Source organism: Mobula hypostoma, chromosome 14 (genome assembly GCF_963921235.1).
Source record: "Mobula hypostoma chromosome 14, sMobHyp1.1, whole genome shotgun sequence".
In the NCBI taxonomy this organism is placed as follows: domain Eukaryota; kingdom Metazoa; phylum Chordata; class Chondrichthyes; order Myliobatiformes; family Myliobatidae; genus Mobula; species Mobula hypostoma.
In genome coordinates this window covers 40,944,239-40,962,257 of record NC_086110.1, presented here as the reverse complement: position 1 = coordinate 40,962,257, position 18,019 = coordinate 40,944,239, and the positions used below count along the sequence as shown (strand labels likewise).

The following is an 18,019-nucleotide window of genomic DNA, read 5'->3' as shown; positions in this document are numbered from 1 at the left end:
ACACTGTCCACTCCAATGATGGCTGCTCTGCTTGCCCTGCCTTATCTTACTTAGTTCTTACCAATCAATCCCAATCGCTGACTGGCCTCTGTTCAAAACGCTATAAGTCAACGCCTTATATACTCAATTGGCAAGCCTAAGTGAGCCTCTTCTTCTCACACTTTGGATCTCCGATTAGCCACTGTTCAAAAGTCAGTAAGTATTGGAGAGCAAATTAATGTGCACACCTTGTCCCACCTATCTACTCTCATTCCATATCCTTATTGTCCTTATTAGACCCATAACCCTTTGATCCATTCCTATCGAAGTACATGTTAAAATGCCTTTTAAACATTGTGATTGTACCTACCTCTATCCCTTCCTCCAGGAGATTGTTGCATATAACCACCACCTTCTGTGAAAACTTTACCCTTCATCTTTTTTAAATTTCTCCCCTTTCACCTCAAACCTATGTCCTCTAGTTTTAAACTCCCTGACCATAAAAAAAAGACTGTTTATTCTATCTATGCCCCTCAATTTTATAAACTTACATCAGGTCACCCTCTTGCATAAGAATAACATTAGCCTACCAATTTCTCCACATCAATAAAGCTTCCATTCCAGGCAAATACATGGTGAAACTCATCTTTACTCTCACTATTGCTACCACATCATACTTGTGGTGTGATGATCAGAACTAGACATAATTCTCCAAGTGCAGGCTTCAGTTATACCGGTGTCCAAGAAGAACATGGTAAACTGTTTCAATGGCCATCATCCAGCAGCTGTGATGAAGTGTTTTGAGAGGCTGGTCAAGAAACCTCTGCCTGAGGAATGATTTGGATCTGCTCCAATTTGCCTACTGTCACAGGTCAACAGCAGATACTGTTTCTTTGGCTCTTCACTCAGCCCTGGAACATCTGGACAGTGAAGATGCATATATCAGGAAGCTCTTCAATTGACTAGCTCAGCATTCAACACTACCATCCCCTTGAAACTAATCAATAAGCTCCATGATCTAGGCCTCAATATCTCCTTGTGCAACTGGATTCTTGATTTCTTCACTTGCAGTTTAGATTGGCAATAACAGCTCCTCTACAATCACGTTCAGCACAGGTTCACCACAAGGCTGTGTGCTTAGCCCCTTCGGTCTACACGTTTTATACTTATGATTGTGAGGCTAAGTACAGCTTCACTGCCATATTTAAGTTTGCTGATGACACCACTGTTGTTGGCCACATCAAATTGTGGCCAACAACTTGGCATATAGGAGGGAGATTGAAAACCTCATCTAAGGGGGCCACAACAACCACCTCTCACTCAACACCAGCAAAACCAAAGGACAGATTATTTACCACAGGAGAAAGAAACCGGAGGTCCATAAGCCAGTCCTCACCGGAGGTGGGAACAGTCAGTTACTTTAAATTCCTTGGCATTATCATTTCACAGGATCTGTCCGGGGCCAAGTTCATCTACTTCCTTAGATATTTGCATAGAACAGGCATATCATCTAAAACTTTGATAAACTTCCATAGATGCAGAGTTTTCTGACTGGTTGCATCACAGCCTGGATATGGAAATACCAATACCCAAGAATGGAAAAGCCTATGAAAAATAGTGAATATGTATAACCCAGTCAATCACATTGATTCCCACCATTGAAAACATCTAAAAGAAGCACTGCTACAAGAAAGCAGCATCCATCCATCATCAAGGACCCCACCATCCTAGCCATGCTCTCTTCTTGCTGCTGCCATCAGGAAGAGTTAGAGGAGCCTTAGGCCCCACACAACCAGGTTATTGCCCTTCAATTACCAGGCTCCTGAACCAGAACTTCACTCACCTCAACACTGAAGTGATTCACTATGGACTCACTTACAAGGACTACACAACTCATGTTCTCAGTATTTATTTATCTATTTATTTATTTATTTATTTATTATTGTTATCTGCTTTTTTGTATTTACACAGTTAGTCTTCTTGTGTGCATTGTTTGTCAGTCTTTATGTGTAGCTTTTCATTGATTCTGTTGTATTTCTTTGTAATACTGTGGATGCCTGGAAGAAAATGAATCTCAGGATAGTATATGGAAACATCTACGTACTCAGATAACAAATCTTCTTTGAACTTTGGTGTGGTGACTGACCACTGTTTTGTACAGCTCCATGACATCCTAATACTTATACTCAGTGTCGTAGCTTATGAAGGCAAGCATGTCAAATACCTTCCTCAGTACCCTTTCCGCCACAATTACTATTTTAGAGAGCTATAACTCAGCACCCTAAGATCCCTTGGTGCATCTCTTGACCATCACCTTCTGCCTCCTATTACCAAGCTAACGTTGGATTCAATTTACCATTGCCCTAACCTACTGACCAAGCCTACCATGCAGGTCTTTGTCAAAAGTCTTTCTAAAGTCTACATGTACCTCACTAAATTCATTAATTTTCTTTGCCATCTCCTCAACCTAAATATAAAACACAAAATGATGGAAGTATTCATCAGTTCAGGCTGCATTTGTGAGATGAAAAACAGAGCTAATGTTTCACCATCACAAGAGATTCTGCAGATGCCAGAAAGCTAGAGTAACACGCACAAATTGCTGGAGGACCTCAGCAAGTCAGGCAGCATCACCAGACAGGAATAAAGAGTTGATGTTTCAGGCCAAAACTCTTCTTCAGGACTGCAAGGGGGAAGAAGCCAGAATAAGAATGTGAAGGGAAGGGGAAGAGTACAAGCTGGCAGGTGATAAATAAAAAAGGTTGGGGGGAGGGAGAAGGTGGACGGGTGTGAGGGGAAAGAGAATGAAGCGAGAGGTCGAAAAGTTAAAAGGCTGTTGAGGGAGTCTGATGGGAGAAAAGAGTGTGCCATGGGAGAAAAAGACGGAGGGGGAACCAGAGGTTGAAGTTTGAAGGGGTTTCAGACTGAAAGTTCAGTAATTTACCTTTCCGCAGGTGCCACTTGACCCACTCAATTATTGTCTGGCAGACCCAAGTCTCAGACCCAATCTGCAACTCTACCAGTTCCTGCAACTCTATTACCAACTAACCGGACAAAACAGGTGCAATGTATTTTCCTTTATGGAAAAGTGCAATGCTCTTTTAAAATTTATACTGACAGGCTCAGCACCACAAAATGCAATAATATCCCATTGTAATACTCATCTCATGCACGCTTGGATGTACCTGAATTTCCAGGCAGCACTACTGAGACAACTGAATATACTGTACACCTTTCACAACCAAATGACTGACAAAATGCTTACTAACTTAAACTTCGGTAAATCTAAACACATTTTGCTGAAGTAATCCATCAGATGTCTTAGGGTGCCAGAATCAGTCCGGGAGACAAATTGCATTTGACACCGCAGAAGCTTTAAAATGCTGAATGGAAAATCTGATCCCCATGTCAAATTACATGGTTACAATTCATTCTAAAACTGATAAATTCAACTAGATTGATTGAATATTTAGTTACTTACTTCTTCTGGGAAGAATCCTTATCTGGTTCTGTAAATCCAGCTGCCCTGCAGAGGTCTTTTAGTCTTTCAATGTGCTCCAGATTATCAGTTCCATAACCAGAATTCATGATTTCTGAGCGAATGTTATAGACAAATATTGTGGTTTTCAAATCAGGCAATTTAGTCAGACGTACCTTAATGAGAAATAATAGAATCAACAAAACTTATGCTAAGTACATGATAAGACCAAAAGACCATAAGACACAAGAGCAGAATTAGGCCATTTAGCTCATCGAGTCTGCTCTGCCATTCCATCATGGCTGATCCCAGATCCTATTCAACCCTATACACCTGCCTTCTTGTTATATCCTTTGATACCCCAACCAGTCAGGAAACCATTAACTTCGGCTTTAAATATACCCTTGGACTTGACCCCCACCACGGTCCTTACCTCTGTTTTAAAAGGTTGCACCTCATTTTTGAGCCTCTGCCCACGAGTTCTGGATACCCCCACTATAGGAAACGTCCTCTCCACATGCACCTTATCTAGTCCTTTCAACATTCGGTAGGTTTCAATGAGATCCTTCTGTATTCTTCTAAGTTCCAGTGAGTACAGGCCCAAAGCTCCTTATATGTTAACCCCTTCAATCCCAGAATCATCCTCTGGACTCTCTCCAATGAAACACCTCCGTTCTAAGATACGGGGTCCAAAACTGTTGACGATACTCCTAGTGCAGCCTGACCAGTGTCTTATAAAGCCTCAGCACTATCTCGTTGTTTTTATATTCTATTCTCCTTGAAATAAATGCCAACATTGCATTTGCTTTCTTTACCACATACTCAACCTGTAAATTAATCTTCTGGGAGTCTTCTAGGTTGAGTGGATTCGGTCTTTATTCTTTGAAGCGATGAAGGATGACAGGTGACCTGATAGAGGTGTATAAGATGAGAGGCATTGATCGTGTGGATAGTCACAGAGGCTTTTTCGCAGGGGTGAAATGGCTAGCACGAGAGGGCACAGTTTTAAGGTGCTTGGAAGTAGGCACAGAGGAGATGTCAGCAATAAGTTTTTTTTTAAAAACGCAGAGAGTGGTGAGTGCATGGAATGGGCTTACAGTGGTGGAGGCGGATACGATAGGGTCTTCTAAGAGACTCCTGGACAGGTACATGGAGCTCAGAAAAATAGAGGGCTATGGGTAACCCTAGGTAATTTCTAAGGTAAGGACATGTTCAGCACAACTTTGCGGGCCGAAGGGCCTGTATTGAGCTGTAGGTTTTCTATGTTTCTATGTTCCTCTATGTTTCTATCTGTCTTTCAACACCTGATAGGTCTAACGATTCATACAAGTTTATGATTCACAATAATTACATTTTCAATTAAGTAAAAGGAATTATTCAGCTTGGCACCAGTCCTCCATTTTAACTCTAAGCACCTAGAACAACACAGTTAATTTCTAATTCTTACCACAGGGTTTAGCCATAAAGTATTACCAAGAGCAAGGGCAATTTTAGCTTCATGGGGTTTATTGATGATCTTTTGCTGAATAAATCTCGATACCTGTTTAAATCAAACAAAAGTCTTTTGTTAAGACCAATTTGTAGTACTGGGTACTTCAACTTACACCATACAGCTTATTTAATAAGCTAAATTAAAAATTGCTCTTTAACAACATGCTTTGTATTTAGTTTTTTATTTTCCAACACAACAGTACATTTTACCATATAATGAAAAGTAGCTAGGATATGGGGAAAGATTTAATTTTCAATTGATATATAAATCAATGGATAACAGTGCTAAAAGTCAAAACGTGACAGAAGATAAACTACCCTGAAGTTCTACATTGACAACTCCTCCAGATCCTCCCACATCCCAAAGATGTATGGGTTAGTAGGTTAATTAGTCACATGGGGGTAATTGGGTGGTGTGGGCTTGTTAAGCCAAAGGAATTGTATCTCTAAATAAATAATGAAAAAGAAACTATTTTCCAGTCCGTTCAGCTTGCTTGAAACAATAAACAAGGCAATTAATGCATACATATCAATTCTACATGGCTGTCAAAAGAATGTCTTTTATTTGCTTAACGAATCAAATGTATTTTACAGAGAATTCAATGGAATAAGGACTTCACATTAATGAACATGCTGTTGTAAAGTTATGTTACAAAATTCACATTTTACAAGCCATACAGGCACATTATTACCAGGCAATACTTTCTACCAAAATCAGTGAACATGATGCTTGAACATCTCATGAAAACTAGGACTTCCGCCTGCAGCTCAATGGAGTAACATACAAAATTTTGTGGCTGCCTTTAATTCCTCCTTTTCCCCAGTTTAAACCTTGAATTTTTAACTTTTATTTCTCGGATCTTAGAGGGGAATAGTTGTCATTAGGTCACAATCTTTAAGAAGTGGAAAGCAGCTTTCTGAATCCAGTAATGGAATGGGAAAGACTTCGAAACAAAAATCAGAAGATAAGCCTGTCTGGGCTGAGCGTTTGAAACGTGTGTTGATGGCTCTCGACAACAAAATAGACAATAACACTTCTGAGTTGAAGTCGTTCCGAAAGAGTTTTCAGGTTGTAGAGGAAAATATTATTTCCTTGAATACTGAGTTTAAAGAGTAGAAGCGTCAGATTGCGGATATTTCAGCCCGTTTGGAACAGGCTCAACACAAAATTGTCAATTTGGAGGCAAAATCTCGTCGGAATAACATTCGAATTGTTGGACTAAAGGAAGGTTCTGAGAGTGGGAATTTATTGGACTATTTTGCCAATTTGTTTCAATCTCTGTTTCTGGATATTCTACCTCAGCCTCCCAATATTGAAAGAGCTCATAGAATTTTCACTTCGAGATCTCAGGATTCAGGTAAATCACGGCCAATTTTGGTCAGTTTTCTTCGTTTTAAAGTTAAATACCAAATCACAAAATGTGCAAGGAAACAAGAGAGTTTTTAAATTTAAGGGTTCTGAGATTCGTTTTTATGAAGACTATCCATGGGAAGTTACGTAACAGCAGATCAAATTTGTTCCAGCTATGAAGATAGCCCATGCTAAGGGATTATTCCCATCACTTTGTTATCCAGCCCGATTAAAATTATTTACTAAAGATTCGACTCCATGTGTTTTTTTGGATCCCCAAGTGGTATTGGACTATATTAATTCTATTTTGGAGGTGGCCGGCGTATGAATGGTATTAGGTTTGCTGAATAATTTTCTGAAGGAAAACAGGCTTTGAAGATTTCTGATATGTTGAAGATATCCTTTGATTAATGGACTATTAAAGAAGATGTGAACTTCTCAATTTGACTGATGAATGACTTTTCCAAAGTCTGTTTGGTATACGGAGTGAATTAACACAGCAAACAGATTGTTAATTGGTTTGATTATCTGTTTTTTTTCTTCCTTTTTTCATTAGTTAAGTGATAGTTTTTATAGTTTATATAGACTTCTTATATAGTGAGGAGTGCTTAGTAATAGATAATTAGTTTTAGTTTTTTGTGTTAAAATCAGTATTTTTTCATCCAGCAGTAAATCAAAGGAATAATGGCGCCGATTTTCTTTCGTTAGAGATTACATTGTTTAGGTCTAATTGTATTGCTTTGACGTCTCTGGAGATTGTTTTTGCATCCCCTAGTTTATTTTTAATGATTAAGTATAAACATCTTTTTTTCTCTGCAGGGCTTTCTTATCTTAGGGTCATGTGTTTTCTTTGTAAGTGGGGGGGAGGAATTAAGAAGAACTTTTAAAATCACTATTTAAATTGAGCAGCTTGAGGAGTTCTGTTTCTTTTTCTATGGGGTTGCATTCTGGTTTATTTCCTCTTTTTGCCGGATTTCTACCTTTGGGGATGGTGGGAGGATCGGAGGTAGTTTTGAATCATGGGATTATTGTGGGATTAATTTTTTTCAGTCTTTTTCATTTGTATTTTTTCCCCATTATGGAGCTCCGGAGCATGCGTGTTTTCTATATGCTCATACTTATCACCGCCATCTTCGATTAGCCCACGTTGGTATGCGTGTATTTCCATGTTAAAAACAATATTTTATGGTAGTTAAACAGATAAACGTTATTAGTTGGAACGTACATGACTGGAATCACCCTATCAAGCGAAAGAAGGCCTTTAAAATTATTAATTGATTCCAGCCTGATATAATTTTTGCTCAAGAAATGCACATCAGAACGGGCGATCAAAATAGATTTTTTAAAACATGGAAGGGCCTTCAATACCATGCTACTTGTCAAAATAAAACAAAGGGAGTATCTATTTTTATTAAATCTAATATTTTATTTATCCAAGAAGACACCGTCTCAGATATTAATGGCAGATTTTTAATTGTTAATGGAACAATTTGTAATAGAAAAATTGTCCTGGTTAATCTATATGGACCTAATGTAGATGATCCTTCTTTTTTTAAAAAATGTATTTGGTTTACTACCAGACTTAAATGAATATATGCTGCTGATGGGAGGTGATTTCAACTGTTGTTTAATCCCTCTGATTGACAAGAGTTCAACCAATCAGCAGCTTCTGAGTTGTTCAGCATCACTTATTAATTCTTTTTTAATTGATTATGGTTTGATCGAAATCTGGAGAAATCTACATCCTAATGACAGAGATTATTCTTTTTATTCATGTTCATAAAAAATATTCGAGAATTGATTATTTTATAGCTGATTTCCGATTTTTGTCCAAAGTCCAGAAATGTGAATATGATGCTATTGTTGTTTCGGATCATGCACCTTTAAGCTTAACTTTTGAATTGAATGATGTTGGCAATGTAAACTTGCTTTGGCGTTTTCCAGAAAATTTATTACAAAGTTCGGACTCTGTCAAATTTATCAAGACACAGATAAAAGATTTTTTTCTTTTATAATAATACGGGAGCTGGTCGAAATTGATTATATGGGATACATTTAAAGCAATTTTTGCGAGGTCAGATAATCTCCTATTTGGCTAAGCTTAAGAAACAGACAAAAATAGGGTTAGATAGGATTTCAAAACAAATTAAAGACTTGGATAATACTTATGCAGTCTCTCCTAATATTGTTTTATTTAAACAAACAGTTGAACTTCAATCACAATATAATTTACTATTAACTTATCCTATTGAAAGAAATTTGTCTAAATTAAAAAGTCAATTTTATGTGTTTGGAGATAAAAGTAATTCGTAAGGGAGATGGTAGTTTAGCTTGTGCTTATGAAGACATTAATAAAATTTTTCAAGACTTTTACAGTGAATTCTATAAATCTCAGTTTCCAGTTGATCCTTCTAAAATGGATGCCTTTTTACAAAAGATTGATATTCCTAGAATATCTGTTGAAGATCAATAAAGTCTTGATACTCCTTTTACTGAAAAAGAAATTCAGGAAGCTATTCTTTCAATGCAATCTGGTAAAGCTCCTGGATCGGATGGTTTCTCTGTAGGATTTTATAAAAATTTGAAGAATTGCTTACTCCTTATATGTTGGAAACGCTTAAAGATTCTTTTTTGTTAGGAGAGTTAACTTCCACATTTTATGAAGCTTCTATCTCTTTAATTCTTAAGAAAGATAAAAGCCCTACTGATTGCACTTCATATAGACCTATCTCATTACTAAATGTGGATGGTAAAATTCTTTCAAAAATAATGGCTAATCAACTGGAGAATATTCTAGCTAAAATTATTTCTCAGGACCAAACAGGCTTTATAAAAGGCCGTTATTCCTTTTCTAATACTCGGAGGGTGTTAAATGTTATATACTCATCCCTTTCTAAGACTCCCCAATGTGCTGTTTCTCTTGAGGCTGAAAAGGCATTTGATAGAGTTGAATGGAAATACTTATTTAATGTTTTAGGGAAATTCAACTTTGGTACTAATTTTAATAAGTGGATTAGAATGCTATATAAAAGCTCTATTACCACTGTTATTACTAATAATTGTAGATCCCCTTTTTTCGCCTTTCGCAGGGTACGAGACAAGGATGTCCGTTAAGTCCCCTGTTATTTAATTTGGTGTTGGAACCTTTGGCTATTGCACTTCGTGAAGCTAAAGATATTCAAGGAATTTCCATAAATGGGACTATTCATAAGATCTCCCTTTATGCTGATGACCTCTTAATTTATATTTCGAATCCTGAAGAATCCATTCCTAGTTTATTGAAATTATGAAATGAATTTGGAAAATTTTCAGGATATAAATTAAACCTGCATAAAAGTGAGTTATTTCCTCTAAACGATTCTGCTGCGATATATGATGACATTCCTTTTAAAGTTATGGGCTCTTTCAAATATTTAGGTATTATCATCACTAAAAATTATGGAGACTGTCATAAAGCTAATTTAGTTCCCTTAGTGGATTTTATGAAGCAATTATTTTCTAGATGAAATCCACTTACACTTTCATTAGCCCGTCGAATTCATGCAGGTAAAATGATTTTACCTAAATTCTTATACGTATTTCAAAATATTCCTTTTTTTTTAACTAAGAAGTTTTTTGATCAGGTTGATTCTATTATTTCATCTTTTGTCTGGAATAATAGAAGACCAAGGATTGGAAAATATCATTTACAAAAATTAAAAAAGGATGGAGGTCTTGCTCTGCCTAATTTAAGAATGTATTATTGGGCAGTTAATATACGTTATGCATGTTCTAGGTTATATTGGACTGATAAAAATGAACGACCACCATGGGTTGATTTGGAATTGAAAACTGTGAAACAATTTTACTTAACTTCATTATTAGGAGCCTCTTTACCTGTACATCTAGCCAAAATTTCTATTTTAAATATTAATCCTATGATTAAGCAGTTATTACGAATTTGGTACCAGTTTCGTAATTTTTTTAATCTTAAAAAATTTAACCTACTTAGTTTAATTTATCGAAACTATTTATTTAAACCTTCACTTAGTGATCCTACCTCTTCTCTTTGGAGGAATAAAGGAGTATATTCCTTCATGGATCTGTTTCAAGAAGGTCGATTGATGCCCTTTAAGAAATAAGTAACTAAATATTCTCTCTCGTACTCACACTTCTTGCAGTATCTTCAGGTCAGACATTTTTTACAAGAATATTTCAGTAATTTTCCATATATACAAGATTCTGACCTGTTAGACATTATTTTAAAAATGAATCCTTTAGTGAAAGGTTTTATTGGGAAAATTCATAATTTACTATTACAACAGGATAATTAACCTTTACTTAAGATTAAGCAAGATTAGGAAAGAGAGTTTAACATGACCTTGATAACAGAGGATTGGTTGCGAATTTTTAAGTTGGTTAACTCTTCTTCGATTTGTGCCAGTCACTTTCTAATTCAATTTAAAATTATACATCATTTTTATTTGACAAAGGAGAGACGGTCTAAAATATTTCCTGATGTTGATAGTCAGTGTGATAGATGTAAAACTGAGACAGCTACATTAACACATGTTTTGGTCGTGTTCTGTATTGAAACAGTTTTGGAAATCTATTTTCTCTACAATTTACAAGGCTTTAAAAATTAATTTACAACTTAATATATTGACAGTTTTGTTCAGTATAATCCCTCCATATATTCACGGTGTTTCTATATCAGACCAACATGTAATTGCATTTGTCACATTATTGGCTAGAAGGGCTATTTTATTAAAATGGAAAGATGCCTCTGCTCGTGCTTTGATACAATGGTTCTCTCAGGTGATGTTATGTCTTAGTTTGGAAAAAATCAGAAGTCGAACTTTTGATCCTCGATTTGACTTTGAGAAAAGGTGGGGCTCTTTTGCCCGCTACTATCATTTGATTTGAGTTAATTAAGATGGTCCCCTTCTGATTCTTGGGTAAATGGATTTGGTTGGCGGATTGATGTCTCTCTTTTATGGAAGCTTGTATGGCGTATAGCTCCGGGTTTGTGCTCCAAATGGGGATTTTTTTGTTAGTAGAGTTTTTGTTTTGTTTTAGTTAGTAGGGGTTCTTTTTTCCTTTTTTCCAAAAAAAATAGCTTTAACATTTTGTTTTTTCTTATTATTATTGATATATTGTCTAGCTTGGTTGATAGTTTAACTCTTATTGTACATATTGATATGTTGACTTGATTACTTTAATGTATTTTTGTTGATTTTCAATAATAATTAATTTAAAAAGATTTAAAAATGAAAAAAGAAAACTAATATCTATGTATATTAAAATTCAATTTATCAGATACAAAACTGTTCTTTTTACCTGTGGATTCCAATCTTTTTCATGGTCAATAGGTTTCACATTGCATACAATAAATTCAACAATCTGTGGTGGTAGAACTTGGAACTTGGTAGGGAGCTCAAAAAGATTCTTTTGCATTACATGTCCAACTTGACCACTGTCGATGTATTTCACTTCTGCACTACTAAGAACTGGACTTCCATCTTTCTGTGGTAATCCTATTAATTGCACCCTTGGAAAGTAACAAAAGAAGCAATAAAGAAAAAGTAAATGTTCCGAACAAACATTTTAATTGGAATTGAAAATCAGAAACAAACTGTTGGAATTCGAGTAAAAATAGAAATACTAGCAGATCAAGCAGTATATCTGGAAAGAAACAAGCTTCATATTTCATTTGATTGCTTTTCAACAGAACAAGGAAAAGTTGAAAATCAGAAGCGTTTGAAGTTGCAAAGGGTGAGAGACGGAGATAGGGAAAAGATTGGAGAGAACGAATAATACGAGCAATACACACAAACTGCTGGAGGAACTCTGCAGGCCAGGTATCATCTATGGAAAAGAGTAAACAATCAGTGTTCTGGGTGTCTGGCATCTATGGAAATGAGTAAACAGTAAATGCTTTCGACTGAGACCCTTCATCGGGACTCATGAAGAGTCCCGATGAAGGGTCTTGGCCTAAAACGTCAGCTGTTTACTCTTTTCCACAGATGCTGCTGAGTTCCTCCAGCATTTTGTATGTGTTACTTGGATTTCCAGCATCAGCAGATTTTCTTGTCTTAAGGAATAATATGTACAGTGGCACGCAAACGTTTGGGCACCCGTGGTCAAAATTTCTGTTACTGTGAATAGTTAAGTGAGTAGAAGATGAACTGATCTCCAAAAGTCAAAGTTAAAGATGAAATATTCTTTTCAACATTTTAAGCAAGATCAGCATATTATTTTTGTTTTGTACAATTTTAGAGTGAAAAACAGGAAAGGAGCACCATGCAAAAGTTTGGGCACCCCATGAGATGTGAGCTTTCAGATAACTTTTACCAAGGTCTCAGATCTTAATTAGCCTGTTAGGGCTACGGCTTGTTCACAGTCATCGCTAGGAAAGTCCAGGTGATGCAAATTTCAAAGCTTTGTAAATACTCTGACTCCTCAAACCTTGTCCCAACAATCAGCAGCCACGGGCTCCTCTAAACAGCTGCCTAGCACTCTGAAAATTAAAATAAATGATGCCCACAAAGCAGAAGGCTACAAGAAGATAACAAAATGTTTTCAGTTAGCCATTTCTTCAGTTCGTAATGTAGTTAAGAAATGGCAGTTAACAGGAACGGTGGAGGTCAAGTTGAGGTCAGGAAGACCAAGAAAACTTTCCGAGAGAACTGCTAGTAGGATTGCTAGAAAGGCAAATCAGAGCTGTATGACTGCAAAAGACCTTCAGGAAGATTTAGCAGACTCTGGAGTGGTCAAAACACCTGCACAAATATGACCTTCATTGGAGAGTCATCAGAAGAAAACCTTTCCTGCGTCCTCGCCACAAAATTCAGCGTCAGAAGTTTGCAAAGGAACATCTAAACAAGCCCAATGCATTTTGGAAACAAGTCCTGTGGACTGATGAAGTTAAAATAGAACTTTTTGTCTACAATGAACAAAGGTACGTTTGGAGAAAAAAAAGAGTGCAGAATTTCATGAAAAGAACACCCCTCCAACTGTTAAGCACGGGGGTGGATCGATCATGCTTTGGGCTTGTGTTGCAGCCAGTGGCACGGGGAACATTTACTGATAGAGGGAAGAATGAATTCAATTAAATACCAGCAAATTCTGGAAGCAAACATCTCACCGTCCGTGAAAAAGCTGAAGATGAAAAGAGGATGGCTTCCACAACAGGATAATAATCCTAAACACACCTGAAATTCCACAATGAACTACCTCAAGAGGCACAAGCTGAAGGTTTTGCCATGGTGCCACAGTCCCCCAACCTAAACATCATCGAAAATCTGTGGATAGACCTCAAAAGAGCAGTGCATGCAAGACGACCCAAGAATCTCACAGAACTAGAAGCCTTTTGCAAGGAACAATGGGCAAAAATTCCCCAAACAAGAATTGAAAGACTCTTAGTTGGCTACAGAAAGTGTTTACAAGCTGTGATACTTGCCAAAGGGGGTGTTACTATGTACTGACTATGCAAGGTGTCCAAATATTTGCTTTGGGCCCTTTTCCTTTTTTGTTATTTTGAAACTGTAAAAGATGGAAATAACAAAGTAATTTTGCTTAAAATGTTAAAGAAATGTGTCATCTTTAACTTTATGCCTTTTGGAAATCAGGTCATCTTTTACTCGCTTAGCTATTCACAGTAACAGAAATTTTGACCGGGGTGCCCAAACTTTCGCATACCACTGTATGGTGGTTGTGGAAGTTAGGTCATAACCTGGTGGTAATTTATATCATTTAAATTATTTTGTTTTTACACAATCATAGATATTTCCTATTCTCTCCATAATCCCCTTATCTGAATCTTGATTTCTTACTCTTCCTTCTTCAGATGAAAAGCCCCAACCTGGACTTCTAACTGTTTCTCTTCAGAGGTGCTTTGTGACAGTTGAATATTTCCAGCATTTCTGTTTAATTCAGTCATATACTTATTAGTGTCAGAGAGACAGTGACAGAGGAATTTTTTAAATTCTTTATTTATATGACATTTGTAATGAAATTTTCATAAGCCAGTGCTATACATTAACACTGTATGCCAGGATCATAATTTCTGTAAAACTGTTACTTCAGAATTCTTTTCTTTAGGTGAGAGGGACATCATGAAACACATAGGTGCATTTATCACTTTTAAGCTAGATTTTCCCCCTTTATTTTTAAACATTTTAAATATAATTAATTTGGCTTATAGGCAAAGATTTACTTTCAGCATTGAACCCTACTGGATTTAGCATACCCCTATATTATGGTCTGACCTCGAGCTCATCAATCTAAAAGATTTTGTAATCTTGTTCCTCCACTTGTATGCTCTTCACTAGATCTCTCCTGCCTAGATTTTGATAACACTTTGCTCTATTTACTTGACCCCTGATTTTGCAAACCTCCATTTCTATCCTCTTTCAAACACCGTTCATTAATCCAATGGGAGATTTTTTTTTATTATGAAGGGCTGATCTTTGTGATGCTTTACAATCAATTTTGTATATACAAGAATTAAACTTTACATATAGGACAAATACAAGGTATTGAACTTTTAACTGTCTCCGTTCAAATGGTTTTTGTTTTCCTCAAACCTTAATATGGTGCTTTAGCTTTAATTTCATAACAATATAATTGTTTGATAAAATGCACAAAATCTGACACCGCTTTTTATTTAGCATCATGTTATAGAGATTAGCTGAATGTCCCAATTGTACTTACCACAGGAAAACACTCATTTACAATGAATGAGTATAAAAATAAACAACTTTGCAGAGATCCCTTGGAAAACATTGCTGCCATTTATCCCAATAAGGAACTAATTTCTCCATAAGGCTGTATTAGACTATATATAGCACTTTTCACACCAGTAATTTACTTATTATTGTATTTTAGATTTCACAATGTGTGTTGTTTCCTATTATTAGTTTTGCACAGTTTGCACTTAGCTATTGTCTGCACATGAATAATAACTTGGCTATCTAAACTTCAGGGGCAAGAACGAAGCATATCCAAGGACCAAATGCAAACAATAAACTCAAGGCCTCATTGCTCAGGACAATAAAGGAATTCCACTAGTGGTGGAGAACTCTGTTCCTAGATGTAAGTAGTTCCAAAGCAAATGATTCAGAATTAGATATTTGGTCCCAATTTTTAACTTCAAATAATAAACAATACTGCAGCTATACAAACCAATTATGCAGAGCTATTGACTAATAAATTAACTTATTAATCTCAATTTTTGAATTACAGTAAAATATCATGTTCAGTTGCCATAATTTTGATATTTTTCCCCAAAAGATCCTAGAGATACAACTGGAGGAAATATTGTATTACAAAGCTCTCAATATTATCATCCTTATTACAACAAAACATTTACTAACATCTATAAAAATTTCCCACTATACCTGTAGTATTTTTTTTCCTTGAGTGCATACAGGGAAAGCACTTTTAATTGCTCCACCGGTTTCCTGTGATTTTCTTCCATGTAGTATTCAGCCATGTCTTTCAGAAGTCTTAGATAGCTGTCTTCCACAGAAGTCGGAGAATCCCCCCATTTTTTTCTTTTATGGATTATTCGACCATAATAACAGGAGGCATTACTGACATATGTTGGAATTATCTAGAGAAGTTTCAAATCCATCCACATACAAGTTATTTTATTATTAAATACCCTGCACAATTATTAATTCTGTCTCACTACAATGCCTACAAAGTATTGCAATATAGCAATCAACTGATCTTTTGCATCAATCACATAAAATATAGTTAAGTCACCTGAATTTATCAATTGAGTCAAGTTTGTAGCCACAGGTACAAAGAGAGTGGATGATGGATTTGGAAATTGGGAAATTTAGGAATTTATCTTCTATCAGAGTTTTTCCATTTGTGATTTTCTAGACAACAATTTCTCTACCAGAGAACCACTGAGCGTTTCACATTGCAGTGTGATTAAGGCATGATTTTCCCTTAACATGGGTAATGATTTGTTGTATGCTACATTGTTTCAGCAAAAAAAAACATTAAATCTATCTCTAGCTTAATTTCTGAACCTCTCAGCCACTAATGAACAAACTTAGCTGGAAAAAAAAACATTAATTTCCTGCTACCAGAGCAGGTCTGAGGTAGGTATCCTGTGCCAAGTGGTTCAACTTCTAACACCCCCAAGTATATCCATCATCAGTAAAGACAGAAGCCAGAAACATGGTAATGTAACATCCAATCTGGATGAGTTCAACTCCAATAGCATCCAAGAAACTCAACAAAATCGAGAACAAAGCAATCAACCATACTGGGTTGATATTCTCCAGCATATGTATAGTAATACACTACCCCCATACCTAATACTATGACCATAGTGTGAACTATCAAGACAATGCAATAAAGGCACTTGACCAGCCTACTTTGACAACATCTTCCAAATCCACAATGTCTACCACCAAGATCAAAGTCACCAGATGCATGAGAACTTCACTATTTGCAGGTACCCCATACTGACATCTTGAAATACTCCTTTGCTGCAACTCCCAAAACATTGTATTCGGAATAACAAGATCTGATGGATGAACGCAGTGGGTCAAGCAGCATGTATTGGTGGTGGGGTGGGGGGGAGGAAAGAAATCAACGTTTTTGAGTAAAAACACTGGATCAGGACTGAGAGTGGAGGGATGAAACCCAGTATATAGGATACTGATGATACGAGACAGAGGGGTAAAAGATGAGGCATATAGACCCAGTTAAAGGGAGGGGGGACAGGTACGTGGATGATATAAGGGAATGTCAAGGGTACCAGTGCTAGAATCTGATAAGGATGGCTATTATGAGAACATTTGGGGTAAGAAGTGAAGGACAGAAGAAACCAGATGTGGGTAAAGTGCAAGGGTATTTGGTAGATTATACCTGCAGGTATAGTGCAAAGGGAACAAAATTTCTAGGACTAGAGATAGATCAGAAAGAGAGGGTGGTCGGGGGAGTGGGGAATAAACACAAGGAGGTAAGGTTTACATGAAATTGAAAAGCTTACTGTTAATACTGAAATACCTAGATGGAATAGGGAATTGTTAAACAAACGCACAAGATCTTAAGCCGCACTAGAATACACACCAGAAACTTGAAGAAAATATTGCAAAATCTAACATTTGAACATCTGTTATTTATAAAGGAGCCAATTAAATTGTAATTGCAGAAACATCTAGTATCAAATGAGTTGAGATTAGTGATCTGGACCGTTAGATTGAAGGGTCTCGGCCTGAAACGTCGACTGCACCTCTTCCTACAGATGCTGCCTGGCCTGCTGCGTTCACCAGCAACTTTTATGTGTGTTGCTTGAATTTCCAGCATCTGCAGAATTCCTGTTGTGTTTTTTTTTTAATCTTGTTTTTAAATGGTTTAGTAGTTTTCTGGCAAATTTATTGATACATTACCTAAATTACAATGGTGAGTGCAAATCAAAATTACTTAAACTTTCTACTATATCCCTCAAGAGCTCCACTCATCTGTAAACCTAACCTAATCCAGCCCCCTGATTCCAACTTGTTTGATAATGGATTTTAAGTTCATGTGTACTACGTTAGATTTAAATAACTTAAAACTTAGAAGATTTGCAGATCTTTGGCCATCAATACAAAATTGTATGGAACTTGTCTACCTACTAATGCTAGGTCAATTGTGCAAATAAATTTGAAGAAACCCTAATTCAGTACACATTGATAATCTTTGCAAGTAATTTCAAGTTTTTTTCCCTCCCA

The 18,019-nt window shown here is 36.4% G+C and overlaps 1 protein-coding gene across 8 annotated transcripts in view; it reads right to left on the bottom strand.

The window, feature by feature from the left end:
• tdrd12 (tudor domain containing 12) overlaps positions 1-18,019 on the bottom strand; it is a 200,053-nt gene that overhangs the window by 58,620 nt on the left and 123,414 nt on the right. For all 8 annotated transcript variants that reach the window (XM_063066982.1, XM_063066989.1, XM_063066990.1 and 5 more), the window contains 4 exons: positions 15,680-15,894; positions 11,619-11,829; positions 4,905-4,997; positions 3,461-3,633 (listed from right to left, as the gene is read on the bottom strand). In XM_063066982.1, the coding sequence (XP_062923052.1) occupies positions 3,461-3,633; positions 4,905-4,997; positions 11,619-11,829; positions 15,680-15,894 (692 nt within the window). The remainder of the gene's footprint in view (positions 1-3,460; positions 3,634-4,904; positions 4,998-11,618; positions 11,830-15,679; positions 15,895-18,019) is intronic.